General features: G+C 42.9%; 1 protein-coding gene across 3 annotated transcripts; it reads left to right on the top strand.

The window, feature by feature from the left end:
* The first annotated feature begins 2,863 nt into the window (after positions 1 to 2,863).
* On the top strand, positions 2,864 to 23,646 carry fbxo25 (F-box protein 25). Of its 3 annotated transcripts, none has more exons than XM_052523858.1 (10): positions 2,864 to 2,964; positions 3,275 to 3,505; positions 12,531 to 12,634; positions 12,801 to 12,850; positions 13,045 to 13,137; positions 13,300 to 13,393; positions 14,157 to 14,341; positions 18,815 to 18,997; positions 19,257 to 19,400; positions 22,886 to 23,646. In XM_052523858.1, exons 2-10 carry the CDS (start codon positions 3,378 to 3,380, stop codon positions 22,973 to 22,975), a joined length of 1,071 nt encoding a protein of 356 aa, XP_052379818.1. In that variant the 5' UTR covers positions 2,864 to 2,964; positions 3,275 to 3,377; the 3' UTR covers positions 22,976 to 23,646. The 3 variants fall into 3 exon arrangements, with proteins under 3 accessions (XP_052379818.1, XP_035631018.1, XP_035631017.1); XM_035775125.2 differs by lacking the exons at positions 2,864 to 2,964; positions 3,275 to 3,505 and adding exons at positions 10,145 to 11,364; positions 11,501 to 11,617; XM_035775124.2 differs by lacking the exons at positions 2,864 to 2,964; positions 3,275 to 3,505 and adding an exon at positions 10,145 to 11,617.
* The last annotated feature ends 139 nt before the right edge of the window (positions 23,647 to 23,785 follow it).

Raw genomic sequence — 23,785 nt, 5'->3', positions numbered from 1 at the left:
AGGTTTCCTCTAGACGTGACACTTGACATTCAGGCCAAAGAGTTCAATCTCGGTTTCATCAGATCAGAGAATCTTGTTTTTCATGGTCTGAGAGTCCTTTAGGTGCATTTTGCAAACTCCAAGCGGGCTGTCATGTGCCTTTTACTGAGGAGTGGCTTCCTTCAGGACACTCTACCATAAAGGCATGATTGGTAGAGTGCTGCAGAGATGGTTGTCCTTCTCAAAGTTTCTCCCATCTCCACAGAGGAGATGGGAAAGTCACTCTGGAGTTCTCTCAAAGTGACTCAGAGTGACCATCATGTCTTGTTCTTGGTCACCTCCCTACAAATGCCCTTCAATTGTTCAGTTAGGCCGGGCAGCCAGCTCTAAGAAGAGTGTTGGTGCTTCCAAACTTCTTCCATTTAAGAATTATGGAGGCCACTATGTTCTTGGGGACCTTCGATGCTGCAGAATTTCTTTGGTACCCTCCACAGATCTGTGCCTCAACACAATCCTATCTCGGATCTCTACGGACAATTCCTTCAACCTCATGGCTTGGTTTTTGCTCTGACATGCACTGTCAACTGTGGGACCTTATATAAACAGGTGTGTGCCTTTCCAAATAACGTCCAATCAATTGAATTTTCCACATGTGGAGTCCAGTAAAGTTGTAGAAACATCTCAAGGATGATCAATGGAAACAGGATGCACCTGAGCTCAATTTCGAGTCTCATAGCAAAGGGTCTGAAAACATACAGTACCAGTCAAATGTTTGGACACACCTACCTATTCAAGGGTTTTTCTTTATTTCACTATTTTCTACAATGTATAATAATAGTGAAGACATCAAAACTATGAAATAATACATATGGAATCACGTAGTAACCAAAAACGTGTTACATTTTAGATTCTTCAAAGTAGTCACCCTTTGCCTTGATGACAGCTTTGCACATTCTTGGTATTCTCTCAACCAGCTTCATGAAGAATGCTTTTCCAACAGTCTTGAAGGAGTCCCCACATATGTTGAACACTTGTTGGTTGCTTTTCCTTCACTCTGTGGTCCAACTCATACCAAACCATCTCAATTGGGTTGAGGTTGGGTGATTGTGGAGGCCAGGTCATCTGATGGAGCACTCCATCACTCTCCTTGGTCAAATAGCCATTACACAGCCTGGAGGTGTGTTTTGGGTCATTGTCCTGTTTAAAAACAAATGATAGTCCCACTAAGCGCAAACCAGATGGGATGGCGTATCTCTACAGTAGCCATACTGGTTAAGTGTGCCTTGAATTCTAAATCAATCACTGACACTGTCACCAGCAAAAAACCTCCACACCATCACACCTCCTCCTCCATGCTTCACGGTGGGAACCAGACATGCAGAGATCATCCGTTCACCTACTCTGCGTCTCACAAAGACAGCGGTTGGAACCAAAAATCTCAAATTTGGACTCCATTTCCACCAGTCTAATGTCCATTGCTTGTGTTTCTTGACCCAAGCAAGTCTCTTCTCTTCTTATTGGTGTCCTTTAGTAGTGGTTTCTTTGAAGCAATTCATGCAGTCTCCTCTGAACAGTTGATGTTGAGATGCGTCTCTTACTTGAACTCTGTGAAGCATTTATTTGGGCTGCAATTTCTGAGTCTGGTAACTCTAATGAACGTATACTTTGCAGCAGAGGTTACTCTATGTCTTCCTTTCCTGTGGCAGGCTTCATGAGAGCCAGTTTCCTCATAGCTCTTGATGTTTTTTTTTTAAATAAACTTTTTCAGATTGACTGACCTTCATGTCTTAAAATAATGATTGACTGTCTTTTCTCTTTGCTTATTTGATTTGAGCTGATTTGAGCTGTTCTTTCCATAATATGGACTTGGTATTTTACCAAATAGGGCTGTCTTCTGTATACCTTATGTATAACACAACTGATTCACTCAAACACATAAAGAAGGAAATAAATTTAACAAGTTCACTTTTAACAAGGCACATCTGTTCATTGAAACTCGTTCCTGGTGGCTACCTCATGAAGCTGCTTGATAGAATGCCAAGAGTGTGCAAAGCTGTCATCAAGGCAAAAGGTGGCTACTTTAAAGAATCTCAAATAAAACATATATTTTGATTTGTTTAACACTTTTTTGCTTTCTATCAGATTCCATATGTGTTATTTCAATGTTTGATGTCTTCACTATTGTTCTAAAATGTCGAAAATAGTCCAAATAAATAAAAACCCTTGAATGAGTAGCCATGTCCACACTCTTGACTGGTACTGTATGTAAATAAGGTATTTCTGCTTTTTTTAATTTGTTTTATTATGTATTTTTTCATCCATTTTAGAATAAGGCTGTAAAGTAACAAAATATGGAAAAGTATAGGGGTCTGAATACTTTCCGAATGCACTGTATATCACCTTACATACAATTGTTTTTGATTGACAACCCAGAATTGTGTAATTGGATTGCTGATATAAACTTATAGCACCAAGTTAAAAGGTGTTTGCGCAGATATAACTTTCTGATTTAAAATGGTTTTATTGTCAATGTACTTTTTTAAAACCAAAATGTCAGATCGAACCTTATAGTCCCATGGTCACGATTTGTAACTGGGATATCATGACAGAGCTAAATAGCCTATAGTGGTATCAAAATATTACATGTCTTAGAGCGAAGTCAACCCATACCGTTCAGTTTAGCAAGCTCGGCATTATATCCCTTCCCCATATCCAAACCAATACACTCGGATACATGTGCAAGGTTTCTATCACGTGTATACAAATTTCTTAGCAAAACACAGTCCATAAAAAAGATAATGATTGACAATATTGACAGCCAATCAGCGATATAATTCCGGGTAGCAACAAGATAAAGAAAGCCAACACGTCCAATCACAGAAAGGCAGGAGGCGTGTCACATTCTATTGTACGATATGTTTACTTCCGTCAATATTTCCAGAGCAAAGCTGCGTTTCTCAATTCAACAACCTCATCGCTCTCTAAGTAAGTTTGGTTTGATTGTTTTATTGGGAAATATATGTTTAACTAAGAAACACAATAGTCCTCTGTCTCTATAGTCTGTTAATCTTTTTTCCGGATAATCAGTTTGCGAGCTAACGTTAGCTGTCATTTGCTCTGCCTTTTTCTAACTCGGCTCAACCAGAGAACTGTGCTTGACAGATATCCGCAATAGTAGTCAATATTTAACAATGACTATCTTTATTGTACATTCGACAATGTTGACAACTAATGTTGATTTAAAAAAAAAAATGACAAACTAGAAATCGCTAAAATGTGTAATCTCTCCTCACAGCGATTTATTTTAACCGTGGCAATACAACAATACACACACAGGTACAGTAACTAACTAGCAGCTAGCTACACAAACATCTCCTTGCACATTCCCCGGGTGAAGGATGCCTTTCTTGGGCCAGGACTGGAGGTCGCCAGGATGGAGCTGGATCAAGACCGAGGATGGCTGGGAGAGGATCAAGTTCTATGGAAATGAAATGAGGGACAACAACAACGGAATAGACTTGGAAGAGTAAGTGCCATTTACGTACGTGCCCTCATCGCTCTTAATAATTCACCTATTGATATATACATGCATACAGTAGCAGTCAACATTTTGGACACACGAACTCATTCAAGGGTTTTTCTTTATTTTTTACTATGTTCTACATTGTAGAATACTAGTGAAGACATCAAAACTATGAAATAACATATGGAATCATGAAGTAACTGAAAAAGTGTTAAACAAATAAAATAAAAATTGATTCTTCAAAGTAGCCTCCATTTACCTTGATAACAGCTTTTCTATGCTCTTGGCATTCTCTCAACCAGCTACACCTGGAATGCTTTTCCAACAGTCTTGACGGAGTTCCCATATATGCTGAGCACCTGTTTGCTGCTTTTCCTTTACTCTGCGGTCCAACTCATCCAAAGCCTTTTCAATTGGGTTGAGGTTGGGTGATTGTTGGAGGCCTGTTCATCTGATGCAGTGCTTTGATGCAGCACCTCTGATGCAGCACCTCTGATGCAGCACCTCTGATGCAGCACCTCTGATGCAGGGCTCTAGCATCTCAGTGCTAGAGGTGTCACTACAGACCATGGTTCGATTCCAGGCTGTATCACAACCGGCCGTGATTGGGAGTCCAACAGGGTGGCGCGTTACTGTTTGGCCAGAGTAGGCCGTCAATGTAAATAATAATTTGTTCTACAAATGTACTTTTAACAAGACACACATGCTAATTGGAATGTATTCCAGGGAACTCCTTCAAGGCTGTTGGAAACGCATTCCAGGTGAAGCTGTTTGAGAGAATGCCAAGAGAGTGCAAAGCTGTCATCAAGGCAAAGGGTGGCTACTTTGAAGAATCTCAACTATAAAATATATTTTATTATTATATATTATATTTGTTTAACACTTTTGGTTACTACATTATTCCATATGTGTTATTTCATAGTTTTGATAACTTTGATATTATTCTACAATGTAGAATATCTTCCAAATGAAGAAGAACCCTTGAATGAGTAGGTGTCCAAACTTTTGACTTGTACTGTATGTGTATATATATACATACATACATACATACACTACTCTGCCTGTTTCTCATGAGTTGCTGTATGCTTGAGTTGATTTGTAGAACACACAAGGTATGCCACCTTTAAAAAAAAAAATTTAAAATGTATAATAACATTCATACACATGTCAGTAATATAACCATGTGAAATGAATCTAGTTCATGTAAAGTCTTATCATTGAGATCGATGACAATTGACGTTGACTTTGTTTTGATTGGTTAGTATTAAATCTAATAAAGTTGGCTATAGACTTTGCTTTTTGGCTCCATTGCAGATGAGAACTACATAATGAATCAACTGATGCTCACATGCTTGAAATGATCCTCATTAAAAGCCCTGTGTCATGTAAATTTCACAAAAAATACAAAATGCTCAAAATAATAGATATTTACATGACACCCTGCACCATCTATGATATTGTCTTGTATTAGCTGTCCTGTACAGTCAGGCAGCATCTGGTAGCCTTTCTGTATGAAGAATCTACCATTGTCACTCCCCACACTCTATTTCACCATTTGAAAACCATTGGTTTCCATTGAAAAACAGGGTTTTGAGCAGAGATGTAGTCTGCCATTTATTACTGATCTAATGGCTTTCCTCACTGAAATGTGTGCCGTGGTGGGGAAAAGTAGCCAAGTGTCATAGATGCACATGAGTAAAAGTAAAGATGCCTTTTAAAATAAAACGATTCAAGTGAAAGTCACCCAGTAAACTATTACTTGAGTAAAAGTATTTGGTTTTAAATATAGGTAAGTTTCAAAAGTAAATGTAATTGCTAAAATATGTCTAAAGTGAAAGTATAAATAATTTCAAATTCCTTATATTAAGCAACCCAGATGGCACAATTGTCTTTATTTAAGGATAGCCAGGGGGTACACTTCAACACTCAGACAATTTACCAACGAAGCATTTGTGTTCGAGTCTACCAGATCCTAGGCAGTAGGGATGACCATGGATGTTCTCTTGATAAGTGTGTGAATTATAAAATGTTCCGGTCCTGCTAAGCATTCAAAATGTAACGAGTAATTTTTGGTGTCAGTGAAAATGTAAGGCATAAAACGTTAATTATTTTCTTTAGGAATGTTGTGGAGTAAAAGTTGTAGAAAAATATGAATAAAGTACAAACACCCCAAAAAAAACAACTTAAGTCCTTTACACCACTGAACGTGTGTGTGTGTGTGTGTGTGCGCGTGGGTGGTTAGGAAACCCCTCTGAATCGGAGAGGTGTGGGGGGCTACCATAATCGACATTAGGGTTGGAAACTTTCCAGTAAATTTCAGGGATTTCTCTGGAAATTTTCCATGGGAAGTTAAGCCTGGGAATTTTGCTTAGGATACACAAGGCAATTCTAGGTCTTGTGGCATATTTTGGTTAAACTATCCCCAATTCAATGGAATTGCAACCCTCTGCATGCACAGTGTATTCTTCTTTCACATCTACAGCTGATTCTCAAGATCTTGCACACTAATGAGATGCTATTGAGCCCACACTACTACACTGTCTGAGCCAAGGACTACATGCTTTCTGGTAAGTTTTGATTATGGTACTGGGTGGGGTGAATATATTTTATGACATAAATTATTTTTTGTTAACTGGTATGTAGTAGCCTACAGCACAGTGTGTTTAAATCATTTATAACTTGTTAACAATTTCTGCTAGTTAGTTTTTGCTACCATGTGGGGTTTAGCTTGCATGAGCCTGCTAACTGAATGTTAATTCACCTGTTTCCATACAGGTTTCATTTTAAAACATGTATCTTACAAAGGAGTTGTTTAATCTAGCTGCTTAACTATTTATCTGTACATGGAATTGTATTTTAACTAATTTATTTCCTAATCTTTACAGGAAAATGCCACGGGCACCATCTGATGTGTCCAGTGCAGCTAATGTATTAGGAAAAGCTGTGTACATTTGCATAAACTGTGCCAAATCAAATGTGAAGAATGCAACAAAAATGCACAATCATCTGGCCATGTGCATACATTTCCCTCAGCGCTCACAACAAGCAATCTCTGACAGAAGTCCCTCTACTTCTATTGGAGGTGAAAATTATGAATCGGACACCTTATTGATAGCAACAGCTCATGGTCCTGGAATCTGAAGTTTTTTTGACTCAACGGAGGAACGTAGTCAGAGAAATGCTGATGAATGTCTTGTTCGAGCTGTGTATGCAACTGGTTCATTATCTGATGCTCACAGGCAATGTGTATTGGAAGAGATTTCTGAATGTTCTCTGAATGTTCTTACACCCATGCAACCAGACATTTATCAACTCATTTGCTGGATGCAGAGTTCAGTCTTCAAGTGAAGGTCAAGCAAATCATAGAGAAAGTAGACTGTATTGCAATCATCTGTGGTGGGTGGTCAACAGACACACTGATCTCTACATTGCAGATGAGCTGAAGGCAGTTATCAATGACTTTGGACCACAGAATGTATTTGCACTGGTGAAAGACAATGCTGCGAATATGAAGGCTGCTTAGTCTAAAGTGGAGGAGTCCTACCCTCACATCACACCCATTGGCTGTGCTACTCATGCATTGCATCTGCTCCTGAAGGACATAATGGCACTGAAAAAACAGTGGATACCCAACCATTTCCTTGGCTCTCTTGTAGAGTGTATGTGGAGGGTCATCAAGTTATAGCAGCAATCTACCTCACCAAGCAAAGAGAAGAATAAGAGCACCACATTGAAGCTGCCCAGCAACACCCGTTGGGTGTTGAGGCCTCTGATTCTGATATTCAAGAGGTGGACATTGAGGAGGTCTAGGGAGAAGACATGGAAGACCACCAACGCTTTTGTTTCTCGACTATCATTTTACAGATGTATGTTGAAAATGTTATTGGGAGATGCGATGGATCATTGGGGAGCTTTCAATATTCCCTTTTGTTGTTCAGTGAAATCCTCCCTTGTGAAGAGTCAACTAATTTAATTAAAGTTCAGTTTGAAACTAAATTGTTTAAAAATTTATATTGGAAGGATTTAATCATTTGCAATCATGTCTACTTATGATAAGGTTTATGTATCCATATGATATGGTAAATACATCAAATGCAAAAAACATCTACATTTTAAATGGTATTAATATTAATTCCCATGGAAAGTTTCCACCTCTGAATATTCCCCAAAATGTGCAACCCTAATCGACATCCACAGCGCCCAGGGAACAGTGAGTTAGTTAACTGCCTTACAGATTTTTACCTCGTCAGCTTGGGGATTTGGCCTAACGCTCTAACCATTTAATGATAGGGTTGTTGACGCAAGACTCAGAGTAAAGTGAGTCAGTCACCTAATAAAAACGATCCAACTGATGAAGATGTGCCATAGGATGAAGGTAAACTGAGAAAGATCTCTGTTATCATCATCATCATCAGTGTGGGTTAAGGATTTTTTTTTCTTTTTTCTCCCCAATTTCGTGGTATCCAATTGTTAGTAGCTACTATCTTGTCTCATCGCTACAACTCCCGTGCGGGCTCGGGAGAGACGAAGGTTGAAAGTCATACGTCCTCCGATACACAACCCAACCCAGCCGCACTGCTTCTTAACACAGCGCGCATCCAACCCGGAAGCCAGCCGCACCAATGTGTCAGAGGAAACACCGTGCACCTGGCAACCTTGGTTAGCGTGCACTGCGCCCGGCCCGCCACAGGAGTCGCTGGTGCGCGATGAGACAAGGATATCCCTACCGGCCAGGCCCTCCCTCATCCGGACGACGCTAGGCCAATTTTGCGTCGCCCCACGGACCTCCCGGTCGCGGCCGGTTATGACAGAGCACGAACCCAGAGTCTCTGGTGGCACAGCTGGCGCTGCCCTTAACCACTGCGCCACCCGGGAGGCCCTAGGACAGAGTGTTTTTAAACAGATGTGTCTGGTTCCTGTTTCTCCCACAGCCTGTCAGACAGTAAGTGTGAATACTGATAATAGTTGTTTGTTTGACTGATTGTTTGAGGGAACTGACTCCATACCCGCTAGCCGTCTCCAGCTATGCAACCTGTGGAGAGTTGGATTGTGAAATAGACATGACTGGCAGATTCATAAGTCAGTAGGGGAGAGTGGGGTATCTGGAGCCATTTTTTTTATTTGTATTTTTTTTTTTTCCTTCATCACTACGTCAAGAGAAATATAATATTCTTTCTAACAAAGATATCTACATATATTTCAGGATGTTGTGGATCCCTGGAAATAATTTGCATTAATGTAAACATAGCATAAAACATAGCATAAAAAAAGTGGTCTCATCTCTTGGCACAACTTACCCTGGGTGTGGGGTAGCCTAAATTGAGTATAAGGACAGGGTAAGTTAAGGTAAAAAATGTTCCACATCTGTACTGAATTAAATATTAACACCCTCTCTCACATCTGTTCTGACGTGGTTCAATTTAACATTCACTAGCAAACCTATTGAATAAAGTTGCCAGGATTTTTCCTACCCTCCTCTCTCTCAGGTTTTGTGGCTGATTCATATTTATGGAATGCTATAATTGGGTGCATGGGTTTGACCCTGCATTGTATTGCCATATAAAGAGATGTAGAAGGATTTACTATGCAGGGTGTTCATCAAATCAGCATGGTATTTTATGCTATAGCAGTGGCTACAAACAAGTTATTTTTGTCTGTCTCTTGTCAGTTAAAATGGGGTTTTGGGCAGTCTGACTTCTCTCAGCAGGAGTGCTGGCCTGTTATCTGCAGGAAACATGTTCTGTTATGTCCTGTGGACTGTGGTGATAGTGAATGATGAGGCTTTTAGACCAGGGGTTTTCCCATTCAGAGCTAGCTCTGTCTAACGCCTGTGGTGCTCCAGTCTAGACAAACAAAACAGATTTGGGAAAAATAATAATCTTCTATTTTGACGTGGCAGAGTATTACATCTGATTGTTATGATTTGCTACATGTATTTTTTTGTGGTGATGTAGTCGCTATTTATCTCAGATGGTTATAATAGTATAGGCTAGTCGCTGAGTATCTTTTTACAATTGTTTTTATGTTTTTTATGTTTTTATTATATCTGGAGTACTTCTCCTGTCCTATTCGGTGTCCTGTGTGAATCTAAGTGTGCGTTCTCTAATTCTCTCCTTCTCTCTTTCTTTCTCTCTCTCGGAGGACCTGAGCCCTAGGACCATGCCCCAGGACTACCTGACATGATGACTCCTTGCTGTCCCCAGTCCACCTGGCCATGCTGCTGCTCCAGTTTCAACTGGCCTGGGCCCTAGGACCATGTCCCAGGACTACCTGACATGAGGACTCCTTGCTGTCCCCAGTCCACCTGGCCATGCTCCTGCTCCAGTTTCAACTGTTCTGCCTTACTATTATTCAACCATGCTGGTCATTTATGAACATTTGAACATCTTGGCCACGTTCTGTTATAATCTCCACCCGGCACAGCCAGAAGAGGACTGGCCACCCCACATATGCTCTCTCTAATTCTCTCTTTCTTTCTCTCTCTCGGAGGACCTGAGCCCTAGGACCGTGCCCCAGGACTACCTGACATGATGGCTCCTTGCTGTCCCCAGTCCACCTGACTGTGCTACTGCTCCAGTTTCAACTGTTCTGCCTTATTATTATTTGACCATGCTGGTCATTTATGAACATTTGAACATCTTGGTCATGTTCTGTTATAATCTCTACCCGGCACAGCCAGAAGAGGACTGGCCACCCCACATAGCCCGGTTCCTCTCTAGGTTTCTTCCTAGGTTTTGGCCTTTCTAGGGAGTTTTTCCTAGCCACCGTGCTTTTACACCTGCATTGTTTGCTGTTTGGGGTTTTAGGCTGGGTTTCTGTACAGCACTTTGAGATATCAGCTGATGTACGAAGGGCTATATAAATAAATTTGATTTGATTTGATGGTGTCATCAAATCTAGAGTTGGCCATCCAGTACCTCACAGTACAACAGTTGACAATAAACATCCTACAAATACCTCACAGAAAAACAGATGATGACATTGCACCACACAATAACCGATGACATAATTTCCTCTCAGTGACTCCTCCAAAAAACATCCCGACTCAAAGGCCAATGACATCATACAGTACCCCCCCCACAGTGGCCATTGACTGCTAAACAAACACTCCCACAGACCGACATCATTATGCCTGCTCTTGTACTGATCCAAGTCCAACACAGTAGTTCAGCTCTCTCTCAGCCATTTCGCTGATGCCATGTAAAAGGTAAACATCGACTGTCAAAGCCCCACATTGACTGTACAGAGTATATTTCGAGTAGTTTGAGAGCCAACATTGCTCTGTTCCTCTTGTCTGAGGGTTTTTGTTTTTCCTTCTCTGTCCAGGCATGCTGCAGTGAGAATCCTCTGTGAAATGTTAGTGCATTGCATTCCTGACCTCTAATTCCCTGTTACTGATTGGTGTGTGTGTGTGCACGGTAGTTCGTGCGTGCTTTAAGCAGTGGGACCAGTGCATAAAACATCCTGAATTAGCCTCCAGTCTGGATAAGCTGCATGTGTCACATGCAAAAATTTTTTATCCACACCAATGAATTGCTTCATCTCCAGCCCCTGTGGTCAGTCTGTGTGGATCTGAGAGGCTGGAGGGAGAGTCTCAGAGCTCTGCTCCTGAGATGGTCACATGATAAGGCTGAGCACATGTATTACTAATGCATGGAGAGCATCAGTGGACCACTCACTTTGATCTAGCAGCCAGTCCTCATTAAACCTGCTGATTGTCTGTGTAGAGCGAGAAGGCAAAACCCATAGAGATCAGAGCAAGGTGATGGTCAATGAAGTTCCAGATGCACTATGTTCCAGATAACAGTAGCAACAACCACAAAAGCATGTAGGAGCAACAACATGGACTCGGGGTTAAAGAGGTAGTTCACCCAAATTACTATAAACTCATTTTATGGAGAACATGTGACTATTTAATCTGGGAAATAGTTTTTACAGTCTTTAAAATATATTTCAAAAGCCTGTCTGATAGAGCCAATACATTTCCCTGTGTTACAGGTATGCTGTTGGACTGAGGATTAAAGCCTGTTGCCATATATTTGAAATGTAATGAAGTCCAGTGGGAGTAATGAAAGCTCTGCTGATACAAAGAGGGCAAACCAATCTCTGTCAAGGGCAAGACCAGAAGTTTTATTTATTTAACCTATTTATTTTCAGTTCATTCCTTTGGCCTACATGGCAGTGCAGGAATATTATCATATGGTCTGTCTGAGTTGGGCAAAAAAAGTGCATTCATAATTTGTGTTTTAGTATACTGGAGCCCTCAGAGATACTAGCCTCGAGCCATACTTTCACAAACCTGTTTTGAAGGTGTAATCTGACATTTGTCCGAGTACTGAAACGTCCCCTAAGGGTAGCCCCAACAGAAGTATCACTATGAATTGTAGCCATGAATGCAAAACAAGACATACTCTGCCACTCCACCCTACAGGCAGCCGTGTAGCCACAGGTACACACGGAACATAGACCTAAACAGGACTGTAGGAAGTTGATAGTTGCGGTATAATCTGGATTTTGAGATTAGCTGCCTGTGATGGGAAGTTGATTTGCTGCTAGATATCTTATGCTTGCCTCAATGATACAATGACAGTGATACAACCTCATGGATACAAGCTGTGATCTGTGACCTATTGGCATACAGTCATATACACACCCTGGCATCAATGCAAGTCAGAGATTTTCGGAAATCTGAAGTTAATTGTTTATCCGAACGTGGTTTCCTAGATAAAGAGATTAGCCGATCTTGTCCAGCATTAGAGCTGATGTTATGGTCGGAAAATAGTCCCTGACCTTCTCCATGAGTCTTTCTGAGAAACAAGAGGTCAGCCAGGTCAGATCAGGGCTGTGCCAGTCTTAATCACCTCAGAGGGGTAGTCAGGCAGTCATCTGGGCATGGCCAGGCTGTGGCCTTCTGCAGTGTGGACAGCCACTTAGTTTGTTACATAAATAGACTGACGTCCAACATGCCAACGCTCATAAACAATGCTATTAACGCTCCTTTCATGTCTACCTTGTCTTTCTGAAACAGGCTCTGCGATGAAAACAAAGAGAATCTGTTTACTGGAAATGTGTGCGAGGTAGTCGCCAAAAAGAGGAAAAAAGACTTCTACAATAACAACACCAAATCACAGTGTGAGTAGCACTGACCGCAGCCATTTTATTCCCATTAAAGGTCTTTGGGGGAAAATGGCCAACCACGAGCTATTAGGAATGCTAGCCAGCTAGCATGAGGTTTGGCAGCTGTGGTTTAACAAAACAGTTCTGATAAATAGCAAAGTAAATCTCTCTCTTTTCCCAGTTGTTTACCAGGAGAAGTGGATCTATGTTCAGAAGGAGAGCACAAGAGAGGTGAGGAAAGTTTAGGTCAACCGCACCATATAACAGTGCGACCCAAGACCTGGAATGTGGATACACTGTTTATGCTAAATTTAATGGACAGTAAATAATACTGAGAATGTCCACTAGATTTTGTTTATTGCCCATTCTACTCTTTACCATACATGGTATGTGTTTTGGTAATTAAGTTTGTGTTATTATCTTAGAGACATGGATACTGCACACTAGGGGAAGCCTTCAACCGTCTAGATTTTTCCAGTGCCACTCAGGACATCCAGAGATTTACCTATGTGGCAAAAGTAAGCTGTTGGCTAACTATCTGAATTATAAGCATGATTTAGCTTGATCACTAAAACTGCGTGTATCAATACTACTGGATATGTGTTGATACTAATCCTTGGTTTGTGTCCTGTCCTCTCACTCTTTTACTTCCCTCTCTCTTACCCTCTCCCTCTGTGCAGCTCCTCCAGCTCATAGCCAGGTCTCAGCTGCCGTCCCTCAGTGGAGCAGCTCAGAAGAACTACTTCAACGTGCTGGAGAAGATCGTACGGAAGGGTGAGCGAGACGGAGAGGGATATGTCCTCATCATGCTGTACCTCCCTGGTCTGTACTCAATGGCCTGTCAGAATAACACTGTGTAACCACAGCACATTGCCTAATGGCACAGCCCCTGGTTTTAGCTCTGAGCCATACTTACATTAGTGTTGGCACTGCTCCCTGGTTGGAGAAGTGAAATGCAGCCTCATGCTTTCTCTGAGAACAACACGTCTCTCTGTTCTCAATTCTATGCCCTCAAACTGACAGTCTAATATTGGGTTTCTTGGCATTGTTTGGTCTCGTCAATGTGGCAGTAGAACCGGTCCCGCTGCTGTGTCAGTGATTGTCCCGCCACTAAACCACACAGCTGTAGTGCCCCGTCATTACTGAGCTGCTGTTGCCGGGCGGATCAAAGGAGCCATCAGATCTAAGCTTTAGGTCACACAACCACACGCCTCAGGAAGGAAAACATGAATTCGCTGCAGTATATAAAGACCTATTTTGCTTTGGCTTCATGCATGCCTTGAGAGTACAGTACGTTCTTCAACTGGTGGTTTTGCTTTGGGAGTAATGTTAAAATGCTTCGACTTTTGATAAAGATTTTCCTGTACAGTTAAAAAATATATATATATATATATATTGAATTTGACTACATTCTTTCCATTACAAAAACATAACATTTATCTCGAGAGACCTGGTATGAACGACAGTGAATATTGATGTAGTTATAGGGTGTTTTTTTTACACTGTTTTAACGTCTTTGCTCTCTCTTTGTGTCCAGTTCTGGAGGACCATCATAACCCTCGCCTTATCAAGGAGCTGCTGCAGGACCTGAGCTCCACCCTGTGCATCCTGACCCGAGGCATGGGCAAGTCTGTCCTGGTTGGCAACATCAACATCTGGGTCTGCAGGCTGGAGACCATCCTCAACTGGCAGCAGCAGCTCAACAACCTGCAGATACCCAAGGTAGAGTATTGGGGGGGTGGGGGGGTGGGTCCTTTTTAAACGGCTGACTATGGGCCTAAAAGCCCTCACACCTTATAGTTCAGCCATGGCTCTATAAGGGAAGTCTACTGCTGACCTGGGTACTGACCTGGGTACAGTTCCCACATGCTTCAAGATGGCCACCATTGTTCCTGTACCCAAGAAGGCAAAGGTCACCTCTGTCATCCTGAAGTGCTTTGAGAGACTAGTCAAGGATCATATCGCCTCCACCTTACCTGCCACCATAGACCCACTTCAATTTGCTTACCGCCCCAATAGATCCACAGACGATGCAAACGCCATCACTCTGCACACTGCTCTGTAGCCCCTTCCTGTACTCCCTGTTCATCCATGACTGCAGGGCCAAGCACGCATCCAACTCGATCATCAAGTTTGCAGACGACACAACCGTAGTGGGCTTGATTACCAACGATGACGAGACCGCCAACAGGGAGGAGATGAGGGCTCTGGGAGTGTGGTGCCTGGAAAACAATCTCTCACTCAACGTCAACAAAACAAAGGAGATGATCGGGTGGTGCGGTCTGCCCAACGCATTACCGGGGGCAAACTACCCGCCCTCCAGGACACCTACAGCACCCCATGTCACAGGAAGGCCAAAAAGATCATCAAGGAAATTAACCACCCGAGCCACTGCCTGTTCACCCCGCTATCATCCAGAAGGCGAGGTCAGTACAGGTGCATCAAAGCTGGAACCGGGAGACTGAAAAATAGCTCCTGTCTCAAGGCCATCAGACTGTTAAACAACCATCACTAGCACATTAGAGACTGCTGCCTATAGGCATAGACTAGGAATCACTGGCCACTTTAAGGAATGGAACACTAGTCACTTTAATAATGTTTACATATCTTGCATTACTCATCTTGTGTGTGTATATATTGTATTCTATACTATTCTATGGTATCTCTTTCACTTAATGTTTACATATCTTGCATTACTCATCTCATGTGTATATACTGTTTTCTACAGTATCTTAGTCCGTTCCGCCTTGAAATCGCTCGTCCATATGTATAGAGTCTTAATTCATTCCTACTTAGATTTGTGTGTATTGGGTATATGTTGTGTAATTTGTTAGATATTACTTGTTAGATATTACTAAACTATCGGAGCTAGAAGCGAAAGAATTTAGCTACACCCGCAATATCTGCTAATTACGTGTGTGACCAATAACATCTGCTAATTACGTGTGTGACCAATAACATCTGCTAATTACGTGTGTGACCAATAACATTTAATATGATTTGGCACGGTGACAGTGTTCAGTCATCGGGTCCTCTCAGTGTTGTATTCCGCCCACGTGTTCTCGCACACCCCGAGAGCTTCTGGTCAGCGGGGTGGTGGCACCGGGATCCTCATCTCTCCCAAGTGGTCATTCTCTCTTTCTCCCCTTACCCATCTGTCTATCGCCTCCTTTGAATTCCATGCTGTCACAGTTACCAGCCCTTTCAAGCTTAACATCCTTATCATTTATCGCCCTCCAGGTTCCCTCGGAGAGTTCATCAATGAGCTTGATACCTTGATAAGCTCCTTTCCTGAGGACGGCTCACCTCTCACAGTGCTGGGCGACTTTAACCTCCCCACGTCTACCTTTGACTCATTCCTCTCTGCCTCCTTCTTTCCACTCCTCTCCTCTTTTGACCTCACCCTCTCACCTTCCCCCTACTCACAAGGCAGGCAATACGCTCGACCTCATCTTTACTAGATGCTGTTCTTCCACTAACCTCATTGCAACTCCCCTCCAAGTCTCCGACCACTACCTTGTATCCTTTTCCCTCTCGCTCTCATTCAACACCTCCCACACTGCCCCTACTCGGATGGTATCGCGCCGTCCCAACCTTCGCTCTCTCTCCCCCGCTACTCTCTCCTCTTCCATCCTATCATCTCTTCCCTCTGCTCAAACCTTCTCCAACCTATCTCCTGATTCTGCCTCCTCAACCCTCCTCTCCTCCCTTTCTGCATCCTTTGACTCTCTATGTCCCCTATCCTCCAGGCCGGCTCGGTCCTCCCCTCCCGCCCCGTGGCTCGACGACTCATTGCGAGCTCACAGAACAGGGCTCCGGGCAGCCGAGCGGAAATGGAGGAAAACTCGCCTCCCTGCGGACCTGGCATCCTTTCACTCCCTCCTCTCTACATTTTCCTCCTCTGTCTCTGCTACTAAAGCCATTTTCTACCACTCTAAATTCCAAGCATCTGCCTCTAACCCTAGGAAGCTCTTTGCCACCTTCTCCTCCCTCCTGAATCCTCCCCCCCCCCCTCCCTCTCTGCAGATGACTTTGTCAACCATTTTGAAAAGAAGGTCGACGACATCCGATCCTCGTTTGCTAAGTCAAACGGCACCGCTGGTTCTGCTCACACTGCCCTACCCTGTGCTCTGACCTCTTTCTCCCCTCTCTCTCCAGATGAAATCTTGCGTCTTGTGACGGCCGGCCGCCCAACAACCTGCCCGCTTGACCCTATCCCCTCCTCTCTTCTCCAGACCATTTCCGGAGACCTTCTCCCTTACCTCACCTCGCTCATCAACTCATCCCTGACCGCTGGCTACTTCCCTTCCGTCTTCAAGAGAGCGAGAGTTGCACCCCTTCTGAAAAAACCTACACTCGATCCCTCCGATGTCAACAACTACAGACCAGTATCCCTTCTTTCTTTTCTCTCCAAAACTCTTGAACGTGCCGTCCTTGGCCAGCTCTCCCGCTATCTCTCTCTGAATGACCTTCTTGATCCAAATCAGTCAGGTTTCAAGACTAGTCATTCAACTGAGACTGCTCTTCTCTGTATCACGGAGGCGCTCCGCACTGCTAAAGCTAACTCTCTCTCCTCTGCTCTCATCCTTCTAGACCTATCGGCTGCCTTCGATACTGTGAACCATCAGATCCTCCTCTCCACCCTCTCCGAGTTGGGCATCTCCGGCGCGGCCCACGCTTGGATTGCGTCCTACCTGACAGGTCGCTCCTACCAGGTGGCGTGGCGAGAATCTGTCTCCTCACCACGCGCTCTCACCACTGGTGTCCCCCAGGGCTCTGTTCTAGGCCCTCTCCTATTCTCGCTATACACCAAGTCACTTGGCTCTGTCATAACCTCACATGGTCTCTCCTATCATTGCTATGCAGACGACACACAATTAATCTTCTCCTTTCCCCCTTCTGATGACCAGGTGGCGAATCGCATCTCTGCATGTCTGGCAGACATATCAGTGTGGATGACGGATCACCACCTCAAGCTGAACCTCGGCAAGACGGAGCTGCTCTTCCTCCCGGGGAAGGACTGCCCGTTCCATGATCTCGCCATCACGGTTGACAACTCCATTGTGTCCTCCTCCCAGAGCGCCAAGAACCTTGGCGTGATCCTGGACAACACCCTGTCGTTCTCAACTAACATCAAGGCGGTGGCCCGTTCCTGTAGGTTCATGCTCTACAACATCCGCAGAGTACGACCCTGCCTCACACAGGAAGCGGCGCAGGTCCTAATCCAGGCACTTGTCATCTCCCGTCTGGATTACTGCAACTCGCTGTTGGCTGGGCTCCCTGCCTGTACCATTAAACCCCTACAACTCATCCAGAACGCCGCAGCCCGTCTGGTGTTCAACCTTCCCAAGTTCTCTCACGTCACCCCGCTCCTCCGCTCTCTCCACTGGCTTCCAGTTGAAGCTCGCATCCGCTACAAGACCATGGTGCTTGCCTACGGAGCTGTGAGGGGAACGGCACCTCAGTACCTCCAGGCTCTGATCAGGCCCTACACCCAAACAAGGGCACTGCGTTCATCCACCTCTGGCCTGCTCGCCTCCCTACCACTGAGGAAGTACAGTTCCCGCTCAGCCCAGTCAAAACTGTTCGCTGCTCTGGCCCCCAATGGTGGAACAAACTCCCTCACGACGCCAGGACAGCGGAGTCAATCACCACCTTCCGGAGACACCTGAAACCCCACCTCTTTAAGGAATACCTAGGATAGGATAAGTAATCCTTCTCACCCCCCCCCCCCACCTCCCCCCCTTTAAGATTTAGATGCACTATTGTAAAGTGACTGCTCTACTGGATGTCATAAGGTGAATGCACCAATTTGTAAGTCGCTCTGGATAAGAGCGTCTGCTAAATGACTTAAATGTAAATGTAATGTATTGTGTAGTGGAATGCTGCAGCCCCAGCCGGCCTGGGATATCCTTAACTAGGTGTCAATCTGGTTCTGCTTTAGCCAACTCTTGCTCTGATGTTTGGCTGAATCCAAATCAGACTGGCTAGGCTTCAGAGATAGACTGGTTCGTTTTCTGTCTCATTATCAAGGTGGTTAATGTTTGCTTTGTAAAAAGTTGTAACTTCAGTACTTAGACGTGTGCCGTCTGTTTAGTTTCAAGAGACGAGAGACCCTCTGCTTGGAGGATAATTGACCTGGTAGTTATGTGACAGTCTTTCCATAGTTTCAACATACGTATATTTCTCCCCCAGCAAATGTCCAATGGTATGACGCTGCGTGACCTGCCGCTAGACATGCAGAACAACATCCTGTACAAGTTCTCCGACGCCTGTGACATCATCAACTTGGGACAGGCCACGCCCACTCTTCACATGCTCAGTGAGGACCGGCACCTGTGGAAGAAGCTGTGCCAGTTTCACTTTGCAGAGAAACAGGTAGAAGTCACTGGGTATCTAAACATGGCATTCAATGGAATCAGTGTCACAAACTGCTTGAATACAGGGTCATGTTCATTGAGTAGTACACAGTGACCACCAGAGTGCAGTGTTGCCACATTTAATATAAGGGAGGCATTCTACATAAGGTCTATGGAGTTGAACATGAAATGGTGGTCATTTAGAAAATAACTTACCATAGCATCTCTTTCTTTCCTTTCCCCCTGGTGTCAACTGTGTTTTCTCCTTGTGTGTGTAGTTCTGCAGGCATCTGATCTTGTCAGAGAGGGGCCATGTGGACTGGAAGGTCATGTACTACACCCTACAGAAATACTACCCCAAGAGAGAGCAGTACGGAGACACACTGCACTTCTGCAGACACTGTAGCATCCTCTTCTGGAAGGTAAGAACAAGAAGACACACTAGACAATATGATAGCATCTCAAATGGCACCATATTCCCTACATAGTGCACTACTTTTGACCTGGGCCCATAGGGAATAGGATGCCATTTCGGACACGTATTATTATGGGTTACGTAGCTGCATATCAGGGGGGACTCCCATAATACATATGCCTATTTTTAGGTTGATATTAATCATATATTTATTAAGCATTTTTCCAAGTTCGCAATGTGCTTATCAAGAAGGAAAAGTAAACTAAAATGTAAAATAAGAGGGAAATGCCCCGACTATCTGTGTTAATACGCCTCACTTGTGATACGGCTTTGGAAACATTTGGAACTTGTCTTTCATATTAGCAAGACATTATTTTTCAAGTCCAAAAGATACACTTACTGTACGCAGTTTTAGCACAGTTGCACATGACTGTGTTGTGAATAATGCATGCTTCCAGAAAGACACATCCTCCCTTTGCCATTGGAAATGTGAGCGCAAGGTGGGAGGATGTCGGCTGGAGGCTGTTATATGTGCTAAAACTGCATACAGTAAGTATATTTTGTATTTGAAAGATTATTTCTCACTGATATGAAAGTAAAGTTCCAAAAGTTTCCAAAACTGTATCGCCAACAAGGATTATTAATGTGTCTGGGTCTTTCTATAAACAATGGGGACAATGTGTGACATTGGGATCAACATTTCAAAATCGTATGACACAAAAATCAAAAGGATTTTCATGTAGTTTCATGTGTTCTTAGAGGAATAAAAGTGAATATATGCAAATCGCCCCATAACCACCTATACAACAACCTATCAAATGTATTTATAAAGCCCTTTTTACATCAGCAAATGTCACAAAGTGCTATACAGAAACCCAGCCTAAAACCCCAAACAGCAAGCAATGCAAATGTAGAAGCACGGTGGCTAGGAAAAACTCCCTAGAAAGACAGGAACAGCTGAATGGATACCAAATGAGCATCTAACAAGTATTATGCATAATTATTGAAGAAGCACATTAATGATCGTATTGATTTTAAGTATAAAGGTAAGCTGACTCTTTTTTTGTTAGAAGCATTTGATTTTGCAATGCATACATTATTTTTGATTTGTGTGCCCATAAACTGTTTTCACTAAACGTAGTTTCACATTTCTGAGATCTCTATTGAAAAAACTCTTGACAGCTAGGTCCAGGATTCTTACAGGGTTCAAATACAATGTCTAATTTAACTGATTTAATGATTAACATATGATATAACGACAGCTCACACTGCCATAAATGCAAGGAGAGAAGTAAGTTGTCACACGATTTTGGACAAATCCGTCAAGATACCAACCATGATTAAGAGTTAAACATAGGTTGGCTATATAGCTATGACACCCCCCCACCCATATATTTAATGTAATGACATGAGAGAAAAAAACATCCTCACTGGTACCCTAGTTTATAGAAAGACCCTTCTAAGCGTTAAAACGGAGCGTCGGGATTGTAGTCCACATGTAGCCAGCGGTGGTCCATATACATTCACCTTAGAACCCTTGGGATGGCTGTATGCCCCCGTTGGGTTCTCGAGAGCTGGACAGGGATGTACTGTGAGGAAAATGTACAGCCAAAACAATCTTTATCAGTAATGTGTAGTCACAACCACCGCCAAAAATATTCAACATAGTCTCTCTGTCTTATGCTGTTAGAAGTGATTCATCATTTGGGTAGAGAACCAGCCTCTTTTCCAGAACCAACAAACTGCTTAACTGCCCCTCTCCTTTTTGCTAGCAGCATGTAACTTTAGCACATTCCTCTTACCTCAGCCCTTAGTAATTTTCATGATTTTAGTTTTTTTGATTCATTTTTTTTTTAAAGTAATTCAAAAGCCAGATGTTTTAGGCTTAATTATAATGAAGCAAGTCAATTCTGGTCTTCATATATACAGAACAAAAATATAAACGCAACATGTAAAGTGTTTGTCATGATTCATGAGATGAAATTAAATATAAGATTCCAGCAATGTTCCATATGCACAAAATATTATTTCTCTCAAATTCTGTGCACAAATGTTTCTCCATCCCTGTTACTGAGCATTTCTCATTTGCCAAGATAATCCATCCAACTGACAGGTGTGTCATATCAAGAAGATGATTAAACAGCATGATTGTTACTATGGTGCACCTTGTGCTTGGGACAATAAAAAGCCACTCTAAAATGTGCAGTTTTGTCACACAACACAATGCCACAGATTTCTCCAGCTTTGAGGGAGTGTGCAATTGGGATGCTGACTGCAGGAATGTCCACCAGAGCTGTTGCCAGGGAATTGAATGTTAATTTATCTACCATAAGCCGCCTCCAACGTAATTTTAGAGATTTTGGCAGTACGTCCAACTGGCCCCGCAACCGAAGACCACGTGTAACCACGCCAGCCCAGGACCTTTTTAAGTTTGAGTTACCCTTTTAAAAACCTTTTCAGTTGAACCCAGAACATGAATAATTAACGTTTTCTACACTATAAATGGACTGTTCCCTGGGGATCTACAGGTTTAGCATGTTGGTTGGGCTTTAGTTTGCTAACGTTAATGCTTATGACTGTGCTAATCCCGAACCTAAGGAGGAAACTAATCTGTGAAACCAGACAAATTATTCACATGCGGCTCAAAGATCAATGAATGACCTGACTAACCCTCATTGACAGATTTGACCTATTTTCTTTATAAGAAACCGACCACCCATTTCATTCAAAAGCATGGGTTATAGCAAGGTTATTGTTAATGACTGTTATGAATATTTGTTTCACCTTTATAACCCCACTTATGATGCTCATGAATAGAAGGACTGGTCACACCATTGCTATTAAGACTCAAATGTGTGAGCAGGCTGAGCACATATTAGTACATCACCTTGCCAGCTCCTCTCACCACTAACTAGTGTTATGATGCAGTACTAGACTCTAAACAACCTGAGTATTGTTCTGGGCTCCTCCTGCAAGTACTGTAACTCTCCTAAATTTAGAGAAATGTGCCTTCTATTTCTCCTCTGGCATTGTAGATTGACCCCTCTTTCCTCTCAGTGCCAACCAAGGCTTTGTTAGAACCAGACAGCCTCCCATCCTTCAGTTTCTAATCTTTTAACCTTTCTGCATCCCTCTCCATCCCTCTCTTGTTCCTTACTTCCTGCCTCTCTTCCTGACTCCCCATGTACTTGTCCCTGACCCCTAAAGGACTGCCACCTGGCCTTATTATTCAAGGTACTTTCCTTCCCCTCATGTCTGACTCTCTGGCCACCATTTTGTTTTCTGTTGTCCTGGTGATGAATTATGTTTTAGACTCGGCTTGTTGTCACTCATCTTCTGGTTTGTTATGCTTTTTTGCTTTGAAAATGACTAAGGTTGTTTTCTTTGAGAAAATGTATTTTAGGCACTGTTGTCCTGTCTGACATGGAACTTGTATGAATGTGTGATATAGTATAGTAACAATGGCTCTCCCTCCTATCTCCTATCTCCTAGGACTCTGGACATCCTTGTACAGCCAACGATCCCAACAACTGCCTCGTGCCTGTTTCACCTCAGCACTTCATAGACCTCTTCAAATTTTAGACCTCCTTTTGATACTCCAGACCAGGAGAGGGGTGACTTACCCCCTCCTTGCCTCTCCTCTCCTCTCCGTGTATAGTGTGTGTAAAAACAAAGGGCTCAGAGGAAGAAGACGTTTTGTTGTTTTATATTTTTCTGCATACATTTGACTCTGACTGAAAACAACAGAGAGGAAAAGAGGAGATATGTTTTTGAGTGTGAGGCATGGATGGCATGAAAGAGAACTGCAGTGCTCATTATTGACACCTTGTTGGGAAATAACTGATTATTCCATGTGATGGCTTGGTGGCCATTTTGCCTTCCGTTTAATTTTTTCCTTCTTGGTAACAGAATGTATGTCCAATGTAGATGTAGGTCTCTGTTTATGTACAGTATATCTCCTCCTGTGTATTTTCGCCATGCATATTTGAGGCGTCAACACTAAAAATAAATGTACATGTTTGCTGTAACAATGACTTTTTACGATACACCTTTTGTCAGAAATTTCAAGTAGACAGTAATGAAATGTGAACATGACTTTATGGGGGGTTGTAATATTGCTTTAACATTCCAACTGAGATGTAACTTATAACTGAGATGTAACCTACTCTTGTTGGTATAATCATTCATTTCCTGTGATGGAAGCGAACTAATTATAATAAAGGCATTCATGGCTGTGGTTGCTATGGGAATCATCTGACCTTTGTCCTTTTAAAATCCACTACAATATGACATAGAGCCTTAACACCCATGCAGATCACAGCAGCACAGGAGACCGAGCAGAGTATGTTCGGCAACATTCACATGAACCCTCCGTCTGAGGTTAAGGCCATG

Source organism: Oncorhynchus keta, chromosome 8 (assembly GCF_023373465.1).
Source record: "Oncorhynchus keta strain PuntledgeMale-10-30-2019 chromosome 8, Oket_V2, whole genome shotgun sequence".
In the NCBI taxonomy this organism is placed as follows: domain Eukaryota; kingdom Metazoa; phylum Chordata; class Actinopteri; order Salmoniformes; family Salmonidae; genus Oncorhynchus; species Oncorhynchus keta.
This window is presented reverse-complemented; position numbering and strand designations above follow the sequence as displayed.

Coding starts and splice junctions, on each gene's coding strand:
- fbxo25 (XM_052523858.1), top strand. CDS start 3,378: ATGCCTTTCTTGGGCCAGGACTGGAGGTCGCCAGGATGGAGCTGGATC. Junction 12,635..12,800: donor TAACAACACCAAATCACAGT/GTGAGTAGCACT, acceptor CTCTTTTCCCAG/TTGTTTACCAGGAGAAGTGG. Junction 14,342..18,814: donor ACAACCTGCAGATACCCAAG/GTAGAGTATTGG, acceptor TTTCTCCCCCAG/CAAATGTCCAATGGTATGAC.